The 25,658-nt window shown below is 40.3% G+C and overlaps 1 protein-coding gene and 1 long non-coding RNA gene across 4 annotated transcripts in view; one reads left to right on the top strand and one right to left on the bottom strand.

Moving 5' to 3' along the window:
* HPSE2 (heparanase 2 (inactive)) overlaps positions 1–25,658 on the bottom strand; it is a 617,346-nt gene that overhangs the window by 21,275 nt on the left and 570,413 nt on the right. For all 3 annotated transcript variants that reach the window (XM_007187387.3, XM_007187388.3, XM_007187389.3), the window contains one exon: positions 4,834–4,979. In XM_007187387.3, coding sequence (XP_007187449.1) covers positions 4,834–4,979 — 146 coding nt within the window. The remainder of the gene's footprint in view (positions 1–4,833; positions 4,980–25,658) is intronic.
* LOC102998920 (uncharacterized) overlaps positions 1–25,658 on the top strand; it is a 62,000-nt gene that overhangs the window by 35,143 nt on the left and 1,199 nt on the right. The window lies entirely within an intron of this gene.

The raw sequence follows: 25,658 nt of genomic DNA, 5'->3' as shown, positions 1-25,658 counted from the left end.
GATATTAAAAAAAAATCTTTCCAGGATATTTGGCAGATGAGTTTGGTTTGGGAACCACTTGCCTAGAGCAATCCATTAAGGTTATGAGAAGAATTCCCAGAGTATACCCTTTCGGCTGTGTGTCCGATGAGTTTTCTTGCATCTGTAGGAGGGTACATTATTGCATTCAAGGTTTTTTGGATACCTGAATTGATATTCTGATAAATTATTAAATGACTCTTCTATTTGGTCCCTCCTCCTCTGGTCCTTCTTCTCAATCCCCTGAAGCATGTGAACTAGCTTTTGGAGCCAATGAGTTAGGTCAGAAGAGAATGCCAATTTATTTGCGCAGACTTGTGTCATCAGAGATCTGAAGAAAGATGCTGCTAGCCGATGTTAGCATTTACCAACATTAAAGAACACCAACTATATTCCATAGGTGGGCTTTAAGCTTAGCTTAGCTGTGTGCAAAACTGAGGAAGACATCATTAACTACAGGCACTGCGGGCTTCAGCGTGTGAGCAAAAGCAGGCATGCGTGAGTACCAATTTTCACAGACTGTGGTAAAGCCTTCTGCTAACTCCCATCAAACGACCTTCTCAAAGGCTAGCAGCAGAGGCGGACAGAGCTGCGTGTTTGCATTTAGGAGTTTCTCCTCTGCAGAGCTGGGGCAGAATGAGCCCTTGGAGATCGCAGAGGAGAAGGAAGGGATGTGGGGAAGTGGTGGGTGGGAGGGAGACCTGAAATCACACCATTGCTTCAGGGAAAGCTATCTTTTCAAGCTGCTTGGCGGTGGTCTGATTTCCATTTACACAGTTCCACTGGGGGAGACAAGCCAGTACTGAAAGCCAGCCCAGACACCAACTTGTAGAGGCTCTCACAAAGCTCACGGAGCCTCCTCAGGTAGGAACTGGCATTGAAGACCCCCTCAGACATCCCTTTCCCTGCTTGGCTGATGGGCAAGGACATTAAGCAGAGGCCTTTGGCTGTGAAGACACATCCTTGGCTGGGGAGTGCAGCACCAACCTGAAAGTACTATGTTGAGAATCCAGATTCCTGAAGAATGTACATTCTCTGCCGACAGAAAAATAATCTTGGAGGACTATCTGTTCCCTAAGGAAATGGGGTCTTACTGAAGGTGTGGACTGGAGGCAAGTGCCGACCTTCTGATGTCGTCAAGTCCAGGGGGCTTTTGCTTCTCGTAGTTAATGCCCCTTCTGTCTGGTAGAACATCTGTCTTGTTCCATGTCTCCCTCATGGTAAGACTTTGTCACCAGCAGAGAATGCATGTATCTGGAGTTCATCTTTCTGCTGTTCTTTTGCTGCCTGCCATCCCTGTGTTGCCATGTGGGAGGGGGAGGAAGTGAGTCAGGAGCGTGGACGGGGACTGGAGTATCATGGATAGAAGAGGTGAGGGTGTCCTATGGGGAGGGGCATCTTGACTTACAGATGAAAAACACTCCCTGTTCTAGAAATGTCTCCGGTGAAGCTGGGAGACTAGGAAGGGGAAGGGAGGGCGATGCTTTGAAATCCGTGGCCATTTCCAGTGAAAGTCTATGTGTTTGAAAACTGTGTTGGTCCATTGTCTCCAAATCTAATTCAAAGTTCTTGGGTTCGGTAAAAGTCAGGCTATGTTTTGCCAAACATCTTTTTCCCTAATTTCAAAGCCCCTGCATATTTTAAGGGAAATTTAATCCACATGTTTCTGATTCATTTACACTTAACTCATCAAAATATTGTTTTGTAACAATATTTTGGCTTGGCTTCATGTCCAAGAAGCCTCAGGAACCTTTTTATGAGTCTTTAAAAAAACTTCTTCTGAGAAACAGCAAGTTGTGCTTTGCCAATAATAAACGAACTTGAACCCCAAAAGGCTCAATTTTGCTTCAGTATCCACCAGGCTCCAGTTGGTTCTGAACTTGGCTAAGGACCTCAGCTCCTCCCAGAAACATACATTGTGTTAGCAGAATGGTTTAGAAAAAGAAGGTTTCCTAGTCAAAACTTACTAGTTCTCTGAATAAGAAGACTTAGGGTGAGAACTGCTATGCTGCCAGTGTCCTAATTTGTTGGCTCTAGAACAGAAAGCAGAAAAACACCTGCTAGTGTTGGTATGAGTATCTAACTCTTTATCCTAAATCAGTCATAAAAGACAATGCTCTACTAGGTCAGAAATGATCCACAGTGTAAGAGATGCCATGAGAGGGAGTCGGTATTCAAGTAGAGGTTCATGACTGTCAGGGAGATTGTAAAGGGCATTTCTGTGTTATATAGGACACCAGGCCAAAGATCTCTAAGGGTTCTTTCCAAACGTAAAAATCTTTACATTATTAATGCTGCTACTTGCCTATACGTGTGATACCATAGAACCTTTGGAATTTCATACGATAATACAAATGCGAATATCTGGCAAGATGCTTGGCACGTAGCAAGTGTTCAATACAGACTGGAGTGCAGGAGTTATTTTAAAAGACCCCTTCTTTGGTTTATTCTACTGGTAAACTTATACTTTTTCACCCAGTTCCCTGTTCTGACCAAGGATATATATTTTCAGAGTATTGGTCAAGACTGGACAGCGTGAACCTAATATGACCACTCTGGGACATTTCTGTGACCTTGGCCTCTTTGGCCACAAATAAACTAAGTGAACCAGGAGTGCTTCCTCGTGACTGTTGTGGAGGATGAGGGGGCACAGACAGGGCAGGTGGCTTCCCACAGAGAAGGAGCAGAGACACTTCTATCTTTGTGCCCACCTATCTAAGGCACCAGACACCCACTGACATGGAGAAGATCTGCAAACTCAGCCAGCTCAGCGTATCCACTGTGGGCTTTCTTCTCTAATAGGCACAAAAAGACCTTCACTCCAGTAATCACTAAGGTCATCTGTGGAATAGATTAGTAAAATCATTTCTTTCTTTTATGTAACAGGGAGAAAGAGGGATGGAACTGACAGAAGCACAGTGGCACCGTTTCCCCAGAGAGGTTCTGGAGTGACTTCCCATAGAAAGCAGAGGAGACCTGGTGATGGAGAGAGAATATTGAATGCAATGAATGATTTGATGCTAGTGAATGGCAGAATTCTTAACCATTCCACCACACCCCTTCCTTCTGGCCAGTGTGGTAACAGCAAAGGGAAAGAGAGCTAGAACTGTAAATCATCAGTGATGTCTTGATGCCCTATTTCTGCATTCATTCACTCGCCCATTCATCAAACATTCACTGAGACCTTCCTCAGGCCAGTCACTCTATTGGACACCAAGAATACAAAAATGCATGAGGCACTGGCCCTGAGGGCATGGTATATTCAGAATATTAGTGACAACTTCCCACAAGAATGTCAAAGAACGTCAGGATGAACACTGGGATGAAACAATGTGAGGAGACCTCTGTGAAGACCCTCAAATTCTGCTAAGCCCGTGGCTTGGCTACTGACATTTTCCCCTGTGTCCTCAGACCTGTAGTATAAAGGGCACATACTGATGTGCTTCCCAAAAGAGACAAAAGGTGCCAAGAGTAATTTTTCTCTCTTGAAGCTGGGGGTCCACCTTTTGGGTGGTTACCTCAAGGCCAGGGTGGAGACAAGGAATACAATGTTTCCTTGTGTGGTGATCAGATAACTCCAGCCAAGGCCATAAAGCAGTCACTCTCTGTCAGGTATTGGACTGAGCTTCCTGTTGAGCAAAAGGGACGTTGAAAGCCTCTGGCCTCTGCCCAAACCAGCCTCCGCTCATCCACAATAGGCACTTGTATCTACAGACAAGACAACTGGCCCCTGACCCCGCTATGCTCAGAGTGATTCTTTGAAAAATCTTATCATGATAAATTAACTGGCTTGGCTCCTCTGTCATCAAGGAAGGGGAAGGAGCGTCTGTTGTAACCTGACCACTGGAGCTCTTTGTGCCTCCACTACCCGTGATCAGCTCCTGACAGGCTCACAGGAATGAAGATCTGGCTGGAGGCACTTGCTTCCTTCTCCCTCACTCCCACTCCACACAAGGTTTCTCTGCAGGAAGAGAAAAGTTCTTACTTCCAGAGCTGCCTACTCTGTTCCTTAAATAGAAAGTGATGTAAGAAAGTCATATTTGGTCTGATGGGTTTTGCTTTAGGCTCAGTTTTAAGTTTTTACCTTATGAACCTCACGTTTTAAAATATTTTATCTGCCAAACTTTATTTATTTACTAATTATTTTTCCTATTTTTTAAAAGACAACTCTGACAACCAGAGCTTCAGATGAAAAAGAAGATAATCATACCTGTTACCGTGCTGATTGTTTAAAGTCCGGCCCCCTAAAAAAAGGAAGCCTAGATTTTATTTAACCTTTAAAATAGCTGAAAAGGTTTTCCAAATACTGAAATAGCTCTAAAGCTGGCCTGACTACTTTTGGGCACTCTCAGCTTGGGATGCACTGGTATATGGTTAGGTTTCTAGTGGTATAGCTCTCGAAAATGCATCTTAGAGATGTAGACTTATTTCCTCAAGCTTGCCTGGTGTATCTTAGGAACAGATTTTATATCTCTAGCCTTGGTTCAGGCATAGGCATACAAATAAGCCTCCTGGACATTACATCAACTGGCTGAGAGAAAATGCTCAGTAAAAATTTGTTGGATGAAGAAGTAAATGAACAAATGGCATGTATTTTTATGAACATTTTATGAATAAATCCTCTAAGTGTGAGAAAGGGGGTTTACTTGGAGAAAAAGCTGTTTATCAGAAATCATTTGAAACCTGCAAAGAGCAGGTAAAGTGAATCCAGAAGTGGTTTTCAATAAGTCTTGAAGGGGTCCCATGTATGAAATTCTCAAAGGGGCCTAAAGCTCCCCAGGGGTGGCTTTCTGTGCCCTCTCTCTGCAGACTTACTTGTGGTGGTTTGTGCAGTGAGCATAAATCCTTAGTTTGTCCCGGATCACTCGGCCTGGCCGTGGCTTCCGCTGGAGTCCAGCCACATGCACAGCCAAGACTTTGGGGCCAATCAAGCGCTTGTAAAGGAGAGAGAGCCAGTAGTCCTGAGGAGAATAGAGAGGCAGAGAGTCAGAGATAGACACACATTCGGGTGTTCTGAGTAAACATACAAACACGCAGGCCAGAATCCACTTCTTACCAGGAGTATGGTGAATCAGGACCAGCGAGACCCTAACCCTGTAAGCGTGGTCACCCCAATGAAGCGCTCATCTTCGGTTCATAATGAAGTGGGCATTATCTAAAGTGGCCTTTGCAACTGGCCAAATGAGGAAATGTCAGTGGGGCAGACCCCGAGTGGCATACAAAGCAAATGAATCAGTTTTTCACATATAAAAGACCAACCAGCTGGGCCTTGAATTTTCAACTTTCTTTTCCTATGACTTTACTTTCATACTGGTTTATGACTTCTGTTTAGTTATAGAATGGAAGATTTCCAATCTTTAGGATTGCCACCAATGTGAGAATCCAACATATTATCCTCCAAATATTGTCACTCTTAATGTGGTGGGAGGAGGATGAAGTTCCTCCAGACAGGAGACCAGAGTCCTGATTCCAGAGGCGAAAATAGAAACAGAAGAATGTCTGCAAACCATGGTGCTAATTCTTGGTCATCCTCAATAATTCTAAACTAAAAACAATGTGGTGCTTTTAAACATTCCAGCGTCCATTTGTAACTGATTAATAAATACTCAATCTGTAATCCACACAGGTGTTTGAATTTACAAATGCCTATTTACCACCACCTTAATTTCTACTGTATTTGCTATTATCATGTTTTATTTTTATATTGGATACAAAACATATTTTGTATTTGCTCTTAAATCCTATTATGGGGTAATGACTTCAGTGTTTATAACTCACCATGTAAATAGGGCCTCCTAATTTGTTTAGGAGCTTCCCCCCTCCCCCCATTTCTGGAATTCAGTGAACATACTCTCCAGTGCAGGCATGCTATTCAAGATCTTAAAGACATCAATCATGTCTTCTCAGCCTTCATCTTTTAATAATCTTTTTTTTTTTTTCCCTTTTGTGGTCATCTATAACATCAGCTGCTTAAAAATGTCTGGTGCATTGAATAAATCAGAACAAAGTCCCAGAGCTCGTTTGTCGCCAGAATAGCTCCAAATCTGCCCTGAGCACTAAGCCTTGCCCATTTATCTTAATTAACTTTAAGTGGACTTAGGATGGCTGTTAAATATGGTTTCCTTATATTTAAAATGGCAAATATTTCATTATTGTCAATCATATAGATGAAAAAAAAATTCATTGCTCTTACTTGACTACAATTTCTGTGTCTTTGATTTGAAGTAATCTTTGTGAAGAGATTATCACAGTCACAGTATTTCCAATGGGATGTCCACCTTTTTCTCATTGATTTGTAACATATCTTTTAATATTAGTGGTAAGAATCCTTTGGAATATTTATGAAACAAATATTCTGTCCAAATTTGTAGTTTGCTTTTTATCACTTTTTATGATTTTTTTGACATGAAGAATTTCAAAAAATTTTATAGAAAAATATATCAATCTTTTTCTTTTGATTTCTTCCTTTTCTTTTATTCTTAGAAAGTCCTTCCTCACACAAGGGTAAGATCAATCTTCACTGATATTTTTTCTAGTTCTTTTTATATTATCATTTAAAAATTTAAACTTTTAATTCACTGAAAAATATTTTGATGTATGGTACTAACTTTACTATTGTCTAAATTATCTACTAGTTGTTGTAGCATCATATAGTGAATAACCTATCCCTAAACCCACCTTTATCACAAACTAAAATTTATACATATGAAATATAAATGTTTATATTATATAATATTATACATTATCATGTCTGTCATTATCTAATATATAATATACTGTATATACTATATTGTATTATAATGTATATTGTATATATTATACAATATATGATATGGTATAATGTGTATATATATTATAATACATATATACTATATATACATATACAGATACATAATACATACACACATATATACAATATAATATACATTGTGATATATAATATAAATGATATATAATAATATATAACATGTATATGTGTATTACATAACATATATTTAAAATCATGTTATATATAACACATATAAACATATATAAATATATGCATATGTCATATATAATAGTTTATGATATGTATATCATGATACATATACTGATAAGAAACGTTATATATAATTCTGTGTCTGGATTTTCTATTCTCTTCCACTGAACTCTCTATTTTAAAAAAATCAGTTTCACATCATTTTCATTATTATAGTTAGCATTTAATATCTAGAGATTCAAGTTCATTTCATTATAATTTTCCTTTCTTTGTTCAAATGTTCCTTAATTAGTCATATTCATTTATTTTTCCAAATAAATTCTGAAATTATTTTTTTGCAGCAGTTGTTGCAGAGAAGTTTGAAGCTCGCATGAATTCTTTTCTATGTTTGGTTAGCCTGTTTCTTTTCTATCTTTTGTGTCCTGCGAGGATGCTTATAGGAGTCATGTTTTATCCTTGATATTTGAATTTTTATGAGGACTGTGTCAATTTGAGTTTCTGCATTAATTTGCCTGTATTTGGGGACTACTTTTAATCAGAAAGACTAAGCCCTTCCTTCAACCCGTGAGAATTTTCTTTAAATATAGCTTCAAGTTCTTATGTGTATGTTTTCCATATACAGGAGAATATATGTAACTTAATGACAGTTCTGAAGCATATGAGAACCCACCATCCATCTTAAAAGCTACCATAATACCCACACTGTTGCATTTAGTTATGTGAGTCTTCCTTTTCTCATTTTTATGTTTTTCATTCCCTTCCTTCATAGTTTAGTTTTATCCATATATATATATTTGCTCCTAAGCAATATATTATTTAATTTGTTAGCTTTATAAAAGTGGTATCATGCTGTATGTAGTTTTCTTTGACTTACCTTTTTCACTTAACATTGTGCTTCAACGATTCATCCAGGTAGTTACACGTACTTACAGTTTATTCATTTTCAATATTGTATGATACTCCATTGTGTAAAAATACTACAATTTATTTATCCATTATTTGCTGATAGATATTTGAGTTGTGTCCAGATTTTTGCTATTATGAGCAATGTGTCTTTGAACATTCTTCTTCCTGTTTCCTAAGACCCAGGTGAAGAAATCCGGAGAAGCATTACTCCAATTTTGATTGGAAACCAGCAGTGCCTCATCACCTGGTGCTTCTTAGGAATGCAAATTCACGGACTTTATCCTAGATGTACTGAATCAGAATCTCCAGGGGTGAGGCCCCCAAATTGTGTGGCTCTCTAGGTGATTCGGATGCTTGTCAAAGTTAGAGAAGCACGGTTCTATAGTACAAACTGTAGTACTGGAATTGCTGGGTTACACGCAGGAATAAAAATATTCAGGTTTACAGGATAATACCAAACTGTTTTCCAAAGTGATTCCAATTATTCCAACTTACACTTCCTCCAGCAGTGTCTGTATGAGTCCACTGTGATCCACATCCTTGCTAACACCTGTTATTTTCAGACTTCTTAATTTTTCCCAATCTAGTGGGCATAAAATATCTATTTCTTTTTGTGTTGTTTAAGAAGTCCTTCCTCACGTCTAGTTCATAAAGATATTTTATGCTTTCTTTTAAAACTTTTAGAGTTTTTTCTTTCATAGTTAAGTCTTTAATCAGAGTAGAATGTAGATTCCCCTCAGGGGAATCTAGGATTTGGGTTGGTAAGTCAGTTGACGGTAGGTTAAAGCCAAAGTGAATGTGAAATTTGCACCTTTACTTAGCTCCGTGCACCACTTTCAGACTCCTCTCTCACCCTTATTCTTTTCTCAGTTCTCTATTTAGCCTACCTCTTTTTAAAGAAACTCCACTTTCCCTCTCTCACTGTCCTTATCTCTCCCTCATGTAAACCAGCAGAATCAAATTATATTTCCTTCCTCCCTCCCTTTCTCCTTTCTTTTATTTTGCTATGAATATGTGCCATTTATATAATCACAAATAAAATTAAACAAATGGAATAATTCCTGAATATCTCTTAAGGCAATGACATGAAAATGCAGAAAAATTATCTTTATGCATAGATGAGATAGGAAAAAAATAAAGAATGCACATATATATCTAACAACATCAACAACAACAAAAAGACAGTGCATGAAAGATGCAATAGAAAGAGAACTTTTCAAACAATAACAGTCATAAAGAAGGAAAGCAAATATAATAGCTTTTCATGTCAACAATAAAAAAATCCAAAGCAAGGAATGCATTGCAATTTTCAAGGGATAAAGAGAGACCCAAACAAACATTCTTTAAGTGTATCAGACATGAGAAGAGGTTGAAGAAAAATAGAGTCCATTTATTAGTTGGAGAGGGAAAACTAATAACAGATGACACTAAAAAGACAGAGGTTTTAAATCTTTTCTTTTTCTTTAGTATTTGTCAGAAAGTCAATTGTGGTCTGAAAGCTGGAAAACGCAGTATATAGAGTAAGTTCAACCAAAATAAATGGGAAAAAAGAAAGAAACTGACAGATGGTTGCAGAATTTACTGGATTAATCACTGAACCATGTGTTCCTCAAGGTCTAAGACTACTAACTCATTCCTAAAGCCCATGCCTAGTAGAGTGCCTGGCTTATAGGAGGTGCTAGAATTCAATTATGGAATGTGTACTATGTTTAAGGCTTCATGCTAGGCATTAGGAACATAGTGGTGAATAAGACAAATACAGTTCTTGCCATCATAAAGTTTATATTCTTATCAAGAATAATAGTCCTTAAGCCAATGAGTTATGCAATTAATTTCAATAGAACTAATGGTAATGGAGAAATCTATGAGACTGTATAGTATCATACATGTGACCCAGTCTGGGCGGGGTGTATGGTCAGGGAAGGAGTCTTGTTGCCAGAACCTGCGTGGACCTCAACCTGGAGTCTGGCTTCCTGGGAGTGGACTGTAGCTTCGGAGTGTGCACCACTAGGCTGGAAAGGTGGCAAGGGGCAGCTGCTGATGGAAATGTGATCAGGGCTTGGGCTTGCGGCCTGGATGGTCCACACTGCATGACCATGAGACCCTTGGTGCTACACTACAGAACTAGGAGTGGGAAGGGGTCCTGGGTTGTGGCCTTAGGCTCTGACCACCCATGTGAGGCCTGCGAATACATCTTCCATTCTACAAGCATTTTCTGAGCACATATTAGTGGCATGCAGATATTCTGCTCAGCCCAAGTGATACTAAGATGAACAGGACATCTTCCTGTCCTCAAGGAACCTAGGGGTCAAGATACATGTAAGCAATTCTCTGTAAAACGAGGCTGACTAAAGTAAACACCACATAAGCGGGAACCACTCGTAGAACTTAGGGAATTCAGAAGACAAAACAATTATTTATGACCAAGGGATTCCAGGAAGGCTTCACAGAGAAACAAAAGTGGAGAATTAATTTGCTTAGAGTTGAAAGATATATATTCAAATCCTGGAAAGTTATTTATTATCTCTAAATCTCAGTTTCCGTGGCTTCCCTGGTGGCGCAGTGGTTGAGAATCCGCCTGCCAATACAAGGGGCACGGGTTCGAGCCCTGGTCCGGGAAGATCCCACGTGATGTGGAGCAACTAAGCCCGTGTGCTACAGCTACTGAGCCTGTGCTCTAGAGCCCATGAGCCACAACTACTGAGCCCGTGTGCCACAACTACTGAAGCCCACGCACCGAGAGCCCGTGCTCCACAACGAGAGAAGCCTGCGCTGAGAAGCCACCGCAATGAGAACACTGCAACGAAGAGTAGCCCCCACTACAAATAACTCAATTTCGTTTCTTTTTATGGCTGAGTAATATTCCATTGTATATATGTGCCACATCTTCTTTATCCATTCATCTGTTGATGGACACTGAGGTTGCTTCCATGTCCTGGCTATTGTAAATAGAGCTGCAATGAGCATTGTGGTACATGACTATATATACTACCAAATGTAAAACTGATAGCTAGTGGGAAGCAGCCGCATAGCACAGGGAGATCAGCTCGGTGCTTTGTGACCACCTAGAGGGGTGGGATAGGGAGGGTGGGAGGGAGGGAGACGCAAGAGGGAAGAGATATGGGGATGTGTGTATATGTATAGCTGATTCACTTTGTTATAAAGCAGAAACTAACACACCATTGTAAAGCAATTATACTCCAATAAAGATGTTAAAAAAAAAAAAAAGAGTAGCCTCCGCTCGCCACAACTAGAGAAAGCCCGCACGCAGCAACAAAGACCCAATGCAGCCAAAAATAAATAAATAAACTAGATACAACGTTAAAGAAATAAAAAATGTTTAAAATAAAATAAAATAAAACTCAGTTTCCTCATAGGGATTTAATGAGATAATACACCTGGAAATATCTATTAGTGCCTGATATATCAAAATATTTAATAAACGTTGCTTCTTCTTCTCTTTATTCCTTGAAAGATGTTTTTTAGCCTCATGAAAATAGTTGTATTCTAGTATGTACACAATTATGCTCTAAGTTGCCCTGAAAACATAAATATAACTCGTGTGTGTACGTGTGTGTGTGCACGTGTGCATGTGTTGGGAAGGTTAAGGATGGTTGGAAGGAAACTCCTTGAGATCAGGGCTTACTTTTGCATATCTGGTGCCTGTGAACATAGATATTGGTACTCAGTAAATATTTGATTGAATGAATGATCAAATCAAGATTCACCTCCTGAAACTGATGGGAGGTCTTTCAGGGCTGAATGGTAGTGAAATGATAACTTCGCAAGGTTCAAAGGTCATGGTTTTCCTGAGCACTGATAGGCATTGCTGCAGGTGCCTAAACTTGTTTAATCTCAATATTCTCTGTTTCTGGGAAGTGTACATGCACTGAAGTGTGACAGCCAAATGACAAATATTTTTCCATCGTGGAGCCTCTTGCTTGACTTCCAAAGTCACAAAAACATAGCTCTAGTAGGCACGAGGCTACCCCAGTAGCCACTCTTTATCTAGATAGCTGACCTTAGAGAGCCAAGAACAAGTGAAGTGGAACATCCCCATGGAGTTTTGCTCTAGATGTGGCAGTGGGCCAGAGCTCACGTGTAAGGGAAAGAACCCCGCTGCTCCAACTTCCTCCACGGAGGGGGAGCTGCAGGGCAGATCTAGAAAGTTTCCATGTGACTGAAGCATCTTTGGAAATAATACTAAAAGCTACAATTTTACCTGCTGCCCTCTCTAGAGGGAATGAAATCCCCTCCAATCCATTTTTTGACCACCTTACTTAAAACTGCCAAATGACTCCCCATTGCTTGCGGGCTAGAGACAGTGGCTAAAACCAGTGGTTCTACCATGAATTGGTCCCTTACCACCTTTCTCTACTTGGCCTTTTATCCTCAAGGACATTGATTTTTTTTATCCCTTCCCCCATGGACAGGGCCTTCCTGTTTCTCTAATTATCTCCCATTCCTATCCCGCACACCCCTCCCCAACATGTGTGGGTGCACACACACACAAAATTTGTTAACTCTTAGCTCAGATGTTAACTCTAGGGTCACTTTTCCAGGGAAGTCTTCCTGGACCACATTTCTGTTATGTGTCCTCAGAAAACAATTTCTTTCCCTTAGGACACTTGATTCAGTTTATATTTACACATTTATTAGTAGGATTTTCTGATTCATGTGTGTCTTATTTTCTAGACTATGAATTCAATGATGATAGGACTGTGTTTTCTCACAGCTGCCTAATATAGCACCTAGAACCTGAACACCTATAAGGGTGCTCAATAAACAGTTGGAACTAGAAGGGCCTGAAGGTACCCATATCCCCCAGTCTGGTCCCCTGCCCCTTGCTTCTCTTAGCCAGTCTTATCTACAACTGGACTTCAGGTAATGTGTTCTGAAACAAATTACAGAGTTTTTCTGTACTCAGCCCCATCAATCCCAGACCTGAGCAAGGGTGGGAGGAAGCACTGGCTCAGCTGGGGTTCCGTGGTGCACAGTAGTAGTAGTGAGGAATTTCTAGCCCAATCCAGTGGGGATGATGCCCAAACCAGAGAACTGAGTGGAATGGAGAATCAGGAAGCCTCCAACCTAGAAATGCAGCCCAGAACGTCATCATACAAGGGGCACCAGAAGCACTGAATATAAAATCAGAATTCTAGCCATGCTGCAAGTGAAGGAAATCACAAGCTTGCACAAAGAATTATACAGACCTGCCTTCACCTGCTCATTGAGACAAGATAGGTGATGTTGTCTGGGTTCAAAATGGCTGGGGCAAAACTGATAAGTTTGCTATAAAAATGCCAAACTACATGCTTTTAATGAGAGTTACTTTTGGCAAAAAATGCAATTGAACTATTCTTGCTTATCTTGAATAGTCCAGTCATGAAGTTTAGCATATCAGTGAAACATTTCCCAGAGTTTAGTATCAAGAATGATTTGCCAAATGGTATAGCCTCCGTGGAAAACAGTTTGACAGTTCCTCAAAGAGTTAAGCATAGAATTACCCTAACACAGAAATTCCATTCCTAGGTATACAGGTACATACCCCAAAGAATTTCAAACAGGTACTCAAACAGAAACTTGTATGTGAATGTTCATTACAACATTATTCACAAAAGCCAAAAGGTGGAAACAACCCAAGTGTTCATCAACAGAAGAATGGATAAACAAAATGTGGTATATCCATATAATGGAATATTATTTAGTCATAGAAAGGAATGAAGTTCTGATGCATGCTGCAACATGGATGAACCTTGAAAACATGCTAAGTGAAGGACCAGACATAAAAGGACAAATATTGTATGGTTCCACTTATACGAAATATCTAGAATAGGTAAATTCATGATACAGAAAGCAGAATAGAGGCTACCAGAATCTGGGGGGAAGGTGAGAATGGAGAGTTATTGCTTAATGGGTTCAGAGTGATGAAAAATTTTGGGAATAGACATGGGAGATGGTTGCATGACATTGTGACTGTACTTAATGCCACTGAATTGTATACTTCAAAATGGTTAAATCAGCAAATTTTATGTTATATATATTTTACCACAATAAAAAAAAAGAAAAAGAAAGGATGAATTGCCAGGAGTAATCCTTCTTGAGAATAACCTGGTAATATGCATCAAAAGCCTCAAATTGCTGTATACCCTTTGACCTAACAATTCCACTTCTCGTAACTTATTCCAAAGAAATAATCATAGATATGTGCAAAGATTTATCAGTAAGATGGTTGTAGTAGTTGTTGGTTTTGTGCCTTAATATCAATTCTTCCTCCTTTTGATTACAGCATCTGGATTTTCTTTTAGGATATGGTTCAGCCATGATTGTATACTGTTTATCAAGTTTCCCTGATCTTCCTTGAGGAGAGTAACTGATCATATTAGGCCAGTTGGACTTTCTTTCCAGGGAATCTGGAAACTGAATGGGATGGCCAAGCATATTAAGAGCGGCTGGACTGGATTTACTCTATGGAGTGGCAACTTGAGGGGACTGAATGTTCCTTGGTGCTGCCACCTGGATTCTTCACTGCCCTGAATCCTATCCTTTCCAAGCTGGGTGCTTCAGCTTTTCAACAACCCCATTTCTTCTCTGCTTAAGTTCCCTAGATTCCTTCTCTCCCTTTTTTTCTTATGACCAAAGAATCTTAATTGGTTCCATGATCATCACAGCATTATTTTTACTGGGGAAAAAGCTTCAAAACAATTAAATGTTCAATAAATAAATTACTGGATAAGCAAATTGTGGTGGATCCAACTATGGATAGTTTTCAGTTACTAGAAATTCTATTTTAGAAGCATATTTAATGATGTCAAAAGATGTTCATTATAGTGTGTAGAAAAAGAATAGACTCTAAAATAGGGTGATCTTATTTTTGAGGGGAAATAAGTGTCTCTGTGCAATTAAACTTGAAGGATATACACCTAAATGAAAACCGTAGTTATCTCTGAGTACTACTCCTTTCCTTCTTCCAGTTCCTTGAAAGGCCTATTCTCCCACACCTCTGGGCCTTTAGCAATACCGTTCCCTTTGTCTAGGGTACTTCTTCCGCCCATGCCCTGCCTAGCCAACTCCTTCTCATTCTTTGGGTTTCGGCCTAAGTGAAATTTCCTCTTAGAAACCTCTCTGAAGCCCCATGTCCAGGTTAGGGTTTCTCTTGTATGTGATCCTGTGAACACTGAGGTAACCCCCTCAGCAGTTTTCACAGTGTTTGTTAATTGCCTATTTACTAGTGTATTCTCCCCTAGACACTTCAGTGAGATCAGGGTCCATGTTTCTTCCAACAATGTCAACAAACATTTCTTGAGTGCTTAATATGTGCTTCACATGTATTATCTCACTGAATTCACCAATAAATCCTATGAGGAAGCACTGTTATTTTTCTTTTTACAGGTGAGGATACTGAGGCATAGACATAGATATAAAGCAATGTACTGAGGTGACAGAATTATAGCCCCAGCACCAGTGCTTAATAAATGTTTGTTGAATTAATGAATGAAAATACTATAATTATGTAGATAAATTTCACTACTGTAGTTCTCTGAATCTATGATTCAAAAGTATTTCTAGAATTAAAACTACTGGCCTGATCAAATGGGTAAGATGTCAGTACGCAGCCAAACATCTTATCTCACTGATTAGAGAATTCAGTCTGAAGCTCCCTTAAAAATTCAGAGCTAGTGCTGCCTGGAGATAAAAATCAGCCCCATCCTCTCTCCTCCTCTGAATGTTCTAAATTAGTAAAATAGAGGCCACACGTCACTGGCTGAATTAGGTACAGGCAAGCACACTCCTTGCTGAACTACCCCCTAAGATGCCCTGTACCTCTCTTTGCTGCACTTTGAAGACCTGAGCAGAGCCCGAGCAGGCCCAGAATAGGCCTGAAATGTGAGGAACTAACCTGGGACAAATGTGATAATCAATTGAGCACTGCAGGGAAGAGAAAAGGATCAGGCTGCCAGAATCTCAATTTAAGTTGGGATTCAGCAAACAGAAAAGTAAGTGATAAGAAATCTGATTTCACTAGGATTGTCAAATTTCCTAAATTCATTGGGTTCTCCTTGATTGAGAGAGTCTCTGAAGTAATGTTATACATTATTATTATCTACCCTCAGTTCCTCAGTTCTTTGACCCTGGTTCCTGACACAGAGTTCCTAAACCCCTTGAATTTCCTGGGTGATAGGAGCATCTTTTGCTCTAATGTGGCTACTCTTATTGGGCTCCTGGATGGAGGCTGGTCACCAGAAAGACCAAGCATATTTAGAAGTTCGGAACATTCAGCCCCACTCCCCCATTCTCTGGAGAGGGGAGAGGAACTAGACATTGAGTTAATAATTGATAATATCTACATGATGTAGCCTTCATAAAATCCCCAAAATATGAGGTTTGGAGAGCTTCTGGGTTGGTAAACACATCCATGTGCTGGAGGGTGGTGCACCCCAACTCCATAGGGACAGAAGCTCCTATGCACAAAACTCTTCTGGACTTCATCCTATGTATCTCTTCAACTGGCTGTTCATCTGTATCTTTATCATATAATAAACTGATAAACTTAAGTAAGTGTTTCCCTGAGTTTTGTGAGCTGATCTAGCAAATTATCAAACCTGAGGAGGAAGTCACAGGAATGCTGATTTATACCAGGTTGTCGGTCAAAAGTACCAGGGACAACCTGAGACTTGTAATTGGCATCTGAAGTGGGGGCAGTCTTGTGAGACTGAGCCATTAAGTCGTGGGATCTGACGCTAACTCCAGGTAGACAGTGTCAGAACTACATTGAATTGTAGGACACCCAGCTGGTGTCAGATAATTGGTTGGTATGAGAAAAAAATCCACACATCCGGTGTCAGAATTGCTGTGAGTATGGCAGTAGTGTGAGAGTAAAGGAAAAAACAGTGAGTTTTTCCTAAACAGATTCCTGGTTCCAGGCACAGTTATTTTTTACCCAGGATGCAGGGGGGATATGCTAGGAATAAGCCCTTCTCTACAATGCCAGGAACCTGGGAGAAAGGGAACCATTTCCCTCGTCTTAAAATGTAGAGCAGGGTCTTTCAGCCTCAGCACTCTTGGTAGCTTGGGCTTGATGATTCTCTGTTGCGGCAGGTTGTCCTGTGCATTGCAAGATATTTAGCAGCACCCCTAGCCTACAATTACTAGATGCCAGTAGCACAGCCTTCCTCTAGTTGTGATAACCAAAAATTTGTTCAGACATTGCCAAATCTCCCCTGGGGCTCCTCGTTTGGCAAAACATTGACCTAGAGTGTGGAAAGTAGAAAATATTGGTGCATCTCCCTCCCACACTTCATAGGGTATCTCATAAATACACGTGTGGACACACCCATACTTGTTTATTTATGCGGAGTGGAAGTAAATAATATCCCATTAAACCTAACATTTTATGTTCGATGGTGATATGTAAGAACGTCTAAGATCTTGTTAAGAATCATTTAAGAACTTTCCTTCCATTCACTCCAGTCAACTATTTCCAAGCATGGAAAACTTATATTATGCTCTTTGCTTTTGCAGTTGTGTTGGCTTCCTGGACTACTCTGGGTTTCCAGACACTTGTGTATGATCCTAGCAGAGGCAGAAAAGCATGAGCTTTGGAGTCAGGCACCCTGGATTGGAATTCCAGTTAAATTTCATTTATCTGTGTTCATTGTAAGTCAGTCAACTGCTTTAAGCCACAAGTTCCTCAACCATGAAAACCTTTCTTGCTTGATCATGATGAACTTTAAATAAGACGAGGTCTGGGAAAGTGCCTGGCCCAGTCCTGGAAGGTAGAACCAGTTCCTACCCATGAATGTTTTCTTTCTTTTGGTGCTTATCACTCAGGAAGTAGAGTAAGGGAAAGCTTCCATCCCAGTGTCTAGTGCCCCAGAATATTCCTTCAGCTCTTCTCAAAACACAATGAGGGCAGGTGGCAAAGTCATGCTGGGGTAATCAAGGAAGGCTCTCGAGTGTGACTTACAGCTTTCACCTGGAGTTGGTCAGAAGTTGAGAGGCAGTGAGTGAAGACTGGGCTTGAGTGGCTAGGGCTTTGTCAAGGAGAATGTCCTCACAGAGTGAGGGGGCTACTGGTACAGAGGTTTGTTTTCACTCAGGAGACCTCACTGACATCATTTTTGTGACTTATAACGTGGGTGGCAGTAACTGAAGTCAGACTTGGGTTCTAGTTCAACTTCAGCACTTCCTGGGTGTGACTACCACCTTGGGCAAGTTACTCTCCCTCTAAGCCTCAGGATTGTCATCTGTAAAATGGGATAACACTTGTGCCTACCTCTGAAGATGTTGTGAGGATTAACATAATGAATGCAAAGGCCCAGTGCCTGGTGAGTAACAGACACAGAGAAATATCAGCTGATATTACTATTAATAATCATCTTCTATAAATGCCTGTGCTTGTATGTATGTTATCTGAATATATTCTAGAAAGGATGAATGATGGGGAAAGCATGGCCCAAGGTAGATAAGACATAATTCAAACAACTAGCCAATCAAAAGAGAACAAGCAGAGGATAAAGTATATATGGAGAAAAACTCAGAAACAAGATAGAAAGAAAGAGTGGGCAAAAAAGATAAAGGTTACAAGTGAACAGTGGCACTTTTATGAAAAAGATGGGGGCAATTACTTGCGTGTACCAAAGTCTTAGAGAATCAGGCCAGGGACAAGGTCCTGCCTTCACTAGAAATGAATGAATAGGTAGTAGATATGTGTTTTTTGTCTAGATATCATCATCATCATCATCATTATCATCAGTCTACATTTGCTGAGCACCTGTGATATACCGGACAAGTAGAAATAACTAAGACACAGTTTCACACCTTGAAGAGCTTAGCTTTTACTTGGCCAAAGCCAGTAAGGTCTCTGAGTAGATTTTGAGCAAACTCTGAGGTCCCATCTCTCTCTCCTTAACTGACTCATCCTTTGGGTGTTGGTAGGCAGAGGGGCACAAGCACCTGTGACCTGGAGCAGATCTTTTCTTTCCGCAAACTTGTCCTCTTTTACACCAAACTTTTCTGTCCCCAAAGTATTTGTACAAATCAGGAAAGTTAAGTGCATGTAAGGTACTTATAGCATAGAGGCTTCATAATAACAGGCTGCCTTCTGGGCAGGCTACAGTAGCTGAGCAAGTGGAGAGATTCCTGGAAGCATGTGGAGAGCAGCTGTCTCACTCTTTTGTCCAGGGTGGCAGAATGCTAGCACCTTTCTGGCTAACAAGGAGGGAATTAAAATCCGTGAAGTCAGCCACAGACTTAACCACAGCTCCAACAGGCCAACGGCAGGGTCAACCAGCTGCAGAGGAGACATTTTCTTGACAGACACTCTGACAAGCTCAGGGGATTCAGAACCACAAAGTGAAGGTGGTCTCCACCCAGACAGGTCTAGGAAAGCCTGTGGAACACTGCATTGTCCACAAGCTATTTTGAAGCTGCTTCAATTAAAGAATTAAACTGTATCTGACTAGCAGCAACATCCACCAGAGCCAAATTGGATTTCTCCTTGGCAAAACAAGCTACAGACCATATCTTTATTGTGCAGACACTCATTAGCAAATATGTAAAAAAAACACCAGTTGGAGAAAGATGTTTTCCTGCTTTGGAGACTTTTAAAAAAGCATTTAATTCAATCTGGCACACATGGCTGAACCTGAAATGGCTACAATGTGTAACTGGTGGGAAAGCATGACCAACGCAGTTCTGTCTATCAATCCACCCTCTGCAGAACAAATACACCCCACACTCAGCTGGGGTTAGCAGAAGGGGCTAGCTCCCTTTACTTTTTCTGAACACTGGAGAAGGGTTTTCTATGCTTCAGGAATTTCTAAGGTCAAGATCTTTCCTGAGGAAAAGAAATGCTGGCTGCAGATAACTAGATTAGTCTCTCTATCTCCCCTTGCTCTTGGGCAGAAGTTAAATTGCTATGAACAGCACAACTTATAGACCCTAGGATCACCTACAGAGAGATTTAAAAACTGATTTTCAGGAAATTGTCCCAAATAACCTCACATTTTACTGTTTTAAGTATAGAATACGCTGTCTGTGTTTGTATGGGGTCCGTTAAGGTTGTCTAGAGTCCAGACCCTGCTCTACAAGGCCCATCTCAAGTGGATCCAGGCCTCCCAGTAAAGTGGACTTAAAGGTGCAAGGTAAGATCCATCCTTTAAGGCGAAACTATATATCTAATGGCTTTTAGGATATTTTCATTGATATCAAACTTTATGTGATTTTAAAAGAATAGTTAACTTTGCAATCACCAAAGTATATTTACTACCCCAAAGCCAGGGCATGTGAAAAAGATAAAGAATCAAGCTGGGGAGGGACAGAGAATCTTTGTTCCCCTTCATTTCCTGTAATAGAAGCTGGTAGGTACTTTGCTCCCTTTTTATGAAAAGCAAAGAAGCGTGTGAGGTTTTGAGGCAGTTCTGGGATGGGAGTAAGTAGGTCTTGTGGAAGAAAGCCCACCTCCATCAGGCAATCTCGAGAGGAGGAGACAGAGGCAATAGAGAGAAAAGGCAGAAGACCTGCATCTATCCTGTGCCTTGAGTCTAGTTCTCATTATGGTGACCATTTTTGTCAACATCAAGTGAAGAGAAGATCTGGTAATTAACTAGCCAACCCATATTGCCAACCTGGATCATTCCCAACAGAAAATACACTAGAAACAAGATTAACCAAAGTGGTCATTCGTATAGCAAAATTTTTCTGGATTGGGGCTGAAATTTTTTTTTTTTTGATGGGTGCTGCCCTCTGACCAGGGACAACAAGCTGTCCTCCTGGTTGGACACAGCACAGAACCATTGGAAGAGGTTTTTATTTCCAGCCATTACCTCATCCTTACTATTCAGGGAGTGATTGAGAGTTAGTGACAGGAACACTTTGAGTAGGTACTTTGCCAACATATATTATCATTCTTAGCAAGTGCAAATGGGAAGCCACAGTACCTACTCAGTAATTACTTTTGATATTTCCTCACATGTTGGAAAGCAATCATTACAAACCCAAAGAGCTTCATTTACAGGGCTTTACAGACTTTGCACAGAGAAATATTAGTTGATGGAGAAGCTGGAAACAACAGCAATCTTGGCACAGAAACCCAGTATGAAATAGAATATGGACTCTTAGAAATGTGCACAATTTTCGAAGTTCAAAAGAAAGTCCAATTCCAGGAAACTGCCAGCTGGAAAACAGCTTATTGAACCCTGAATGAAGACATTATTATAAATCTCATTACATAATTTGATAATTCTGACATTTACAAAAGCACACTGACATAGTCTTGAATTGCACAAAATCAAATTCTCCACACAAAAGAAGCCGGATGGAAAATTTTATTCTAATTTTGCTCTGATAACCATTTCTTAGTTTTAAGTGACAACAGGTCTTTTAAAAGTATAAGTGGGACACTGAAAATGCATTTAAAATTTCCCTTATAATTAGGAATTAAAGTCTGTGTCATATAGGTTCAATACCTGGTCTCTCACTTTTACCTCAGAGAAGTTTCCTTCTCAACTGGAATGCAAAAATTGGCAGAGTTCCCTCCTATCTTCTCTACTTTCTCAGCCAAAGATATAAACAAAATTTTCAGATGTTCCTGACAGAAACTGGAGCATCAAGTCCAATAGGTTAGGGGATTTTCATAATAAGACATTTCCTTTGGCAAAGTCAAGGTTCTGTTCCACCTGCTCTCCCAACTACCCAATCTTATAACCCTCTGTCTGTCCCCATTCTCAGAAGGGCCCTCTGCTCAGAAAAGCCCTGCATTTGGCTTAATGCTCTACTGTTGCTGTCTTGAAATTCTTAATAATTTTGTCTTTCAACTCCTGTTTTGTAAATGAAGTCTAATGAGACAAGGGAGCATGCGTGTGAGCAGAGGAGATGTACCCAATATGTGTGTCTATAGTTCTTTGCTATCCAGTTAATATACAGTGTTTGTGATGTACCACAGCACAGAATTCTGGTGTATCCATGACACGTGGGATTGCAAAGTGAGTGTGTGTAAGTGGGGAGCAGAGGGGCTGACAGCCTCAAAAAGCCACACTTTCTGTTCACACTAGAACTCGTTTCAAACACAGGGAGAAGGCAATAGCATTCTATGAAACAGAAAAGAATCCTATCATATCCTTTCTTACTCATATCACTTCTCTGTATTAGCCAATCACTTTTGCTGAAAATGAAAGCAGAAGTAAAGGGAAAGATAGGGTAACTCACAGTTCCTTTTCCTTTCAGTCCTTTCTTATTTATCAATAATCTGAAGGTAGGGAATATTGGTAGAATGTCCACACATCACGAAGTGAACTAAAAAACAGTTGAGTTAATTTTGTGCAGTGTTTCCATTGTTCTGGTAAGAACAAAATACATATGTACGTACAACCTATGAAATACAAATTGTATAATTTTGATAATTCACACACAACCTAAATGCTCTTATATTAGCTTTTAAGTCTCATGTGCACAATATAAAGATGAAAGGCAAAATTCATGCTAATTATTTAAAACTTTATTTCTTTACTTAGAACAACATTAAATAGCAAATAAAAAATACCATAGTCAAGAGAGAGACTGGCAGAAAGGAAAAAAGCTTTGCATTCTAGTACCTTTAATAGCACTTTTTAAAAGTTGAGGTCCCACATTTTCATTTTGCATGGGGTCCTGCAAATTACGTAGGTGGGATGACCAGTCCTCACTTTTCTTAACAACGCTACAGCATTGTAATATCTCCTTCTTCTTGTATATTTCACAGGCACATACTATAAAATAGGGTGGGAGTCCAAAAACACAAGAGAGAATGATGGACTACTTTCTGGGAAGACAGGCCTAAGGGAGATCCAAAGTGGCTTTCTGACTATAAAAGGAAAAGCCATAGAAGGAGAAGAAAAGATAGCAGCTGCTAATTAAGGGAGATAGAAGGATCTTCCTCTGGTGAAAACTGGGTTTGATGGGTGAAGCCCACAAGTTTCAGAGAAAGCGAAGCAGGCCTGTGGGCTGCTGTAGTGACCTACACCTACCTCTGTGGCCTCCAGATCTCAGAAGAACAGGAAATGAAACATTAGGAGTAGGGTGGGCTGGGGAGCATGTGAGCTCAGAAGGGAAGGACTGGTAGAAAAATCCTTCAATATTTTACTTCCATAAAAGGATCTGGGAATTTGGCAGCATGAGAGAAGTAGCATTTGGCAGCTTTTGACATCCATTATGAATGTTTCAACTTAAAATTTTTGATGTAACTCTCCTGTAAGAATACCTACCCTGTAGGTTAGATGCTCCCACGATGGTAAGGCAAAATTACATGAAGAGTTGTCTAAGAATGCATTGTCTAAAATGGAATTTTGCAACATTACATACCCCTAAGTCATGCCACAGAACTGGGATATTATAATTGCCTCAGGCAAAAACTCCACAGCCACAGAAGCTAGAGTTTCTGCTCTGTCTATCCTTCTAGTATGGTTAGAGTAGAATCAGTTATGTGTGCTACTTAAGGACCGGAGTGTAGCAGGGAGGTATAGGATAGGACTGGGTGCAGCAAGGGAAACCTCAGCCCTGTGAGTACAATGATTAGAAGTAAGGAAATTGTCTTTTACTATGAGTTTGTGTTCACGTGGGTGATAGAGATAATAATCGACAATTCTTACAAGAAAACTACAGCTTTATAGCTTTGGTGTGACTGTGAAATAGAAACGTATGTAAGTCATTTACACAAACATCATTTCTCGTAGCAATAATAACAATCACATTATTAGATGTATCAGATCAACTCTGATGTAAGTTTTATTTTGGTTACAGCACTAACTCCAATATTAAATTAAACTCCATAGTATAAAGTTTAGCACTAGTCATGGGGAACCAGTCTCATTCCAAAATCACATTTCCTTGGTTCAGATTTCAGTGTCTGTGTTCGACCAACATGGGCATCTGCTCGTGACTTCAAAAATAAATACAGAGAACATTGTTTCTAAAGGACCTGGAGGCTAAAATACAGAACATGGTCATCATTAAGTTTACAGATGACACTAATGGGAAGAAGGGTGGGTTAGGAATTCAAGTAGGAATAAATGCAGGGTAGAGACCTGGAGAGAAAACCTCAACCATAAAAGTGAATGACGGTGAAGGACTGCCTTTGTGTGATCATGACTAGATTAGGGTGAGGGCTCTCTGGGGTTGGGGGAGATGAAGCTGGTATCAATTTCTGGGGCCTCCTACTCTGGAACAGGGACCAGTGTCCAACTGTGCTAATATCAATTCAAGTCCCTTGCAAAGATTTTCAGCCAGTCTACCCTTGCTTGGGGAGGGGTGGAAACATGTTTTCAGGAGAGTTCAAACCCATGTTGGGGTTTGTACAGCACTGTTGTGATTTAGGATAATACTAGCCGGGGGTTTGCATAAAAGGAGGTAGAATGTAAAAATGGTTCTTTTCTTATCCTTACTACTTCCCATCCAGTCCAGCCACATGACCTTTCATTTCTGCCTCCTACTCCCTCTCTCATCTGTCCCCTTCTGCCCTCTTCATTGCCATTACCCTAGTCTGAGTCATCACAGTTTCCATCTGGTCTGCAAAAGCCTTCTATCTAGACTTCTCTGCTTCCGCTCTTGACTGTTTACAATCCATTCTCCACGGAGCAGCTAAAGTCATCCTCCTCAGACTTAAATCGGATCATATCAGCTCCTTGTTAAATCCCGTCAGTGGCTGCTCACTGCTCTTAGACGAAAATCCAAGCTCTTCATGGTGATCTCCATGCTCTTTACCAGCTGCTCCCGCTTCGCTCTCCAGCCCCACATCCTGTCACTCTTCTCTGCCTCACTACATCTAGCTTCCTCTTCTGTTCTGTGAATCCTCTGGACCCGCTCCCTTCTAAGGCCCCAGCACAAAAGGGATTCCTCTAGCTCTTCTTGAAACCACCTCATTCCCATCCTTTAGGTCTCTGCTTAAGTGTCCCTCTTGAGGGACCTATGTTTATCACTTTATCCAAAATAGCCACTTCACCAGATTTCCCCAAACCTTTATTGCATTTCTCACAATCTGTAGTAGTTATTTTATTTATCTGGTTACTTATTTATTATGTCTCTTCCCTAGATAGACTCTGAGCTTTTTGAGAGCAAGAGATCATGTCTGTTTCCTTCAGAGCTATATTCCCAGAAACTAGCACAGTGTTAGCACAAGGCTGGTTGGTACTCAATAAGTATGTGTTGAATAACTAAACTCATCTCCTATCACATGGCCAGTGCAGTGCCCAGCATATTTTAAAAATGGACCTCTGAATCCTATGGTCCACAGCCACAGAGTGGATGAACGTACTTGGACAGTAAAATTAACCATATTTTTAAGCCCCCAAGTTGCTTATCTGAGGACCTTCATGTGTGGGACAGGTAGGTATCACGCATGGTTGGATGATCTCTGAACCTCTGAACCTTCTATTACAGTACTGGCAGCTTTGGAGAAAACATTTTTTTTCTTTTGTGTACTTTCCACCAACATTTTCTATGCCTTGGAGAATGCCTCTAAATTTAGTGTCACCTACATTCTCATTAAGGTGACTTTAACATCTGCCTTCTAGATTGTGAATGATGATGAGAGAGATAACAATTAAATGGTTGCTCATCCCTGACAGCCTCACAGCAGGCATCCCTCTGTTCAGCCCAGAGTCACTCATCACTCTCCTGTGTTTGTCTTCCCCCAGCCAGCTTTTAGTTCACTTGACTGGCTTCAATTCAACACACTTAAGTTTTGAAAGCTGAGCTTTATGAGATATAATTCTAGACGCTTACA

Source organism: Balaenoptera acutorostrata, chromosome 16 (genome assembly GCF_949987535.1).
Source record: "Balaenoptera acutorostrata chromosome 16, mBalAcu1.1, whole genome shotgun sequence".
Taxonomy (NCBI): domain Eukaryota; kingdom Metazoa; phylum Chordata; class Mammalia; order Artiodactyla; family Balaenopteridae; genus Balaenoptera; species Balaenoptera acutorostrata.
This window is presented reverse-complemented; position numbering and strand designations above follow the sequence as displayed.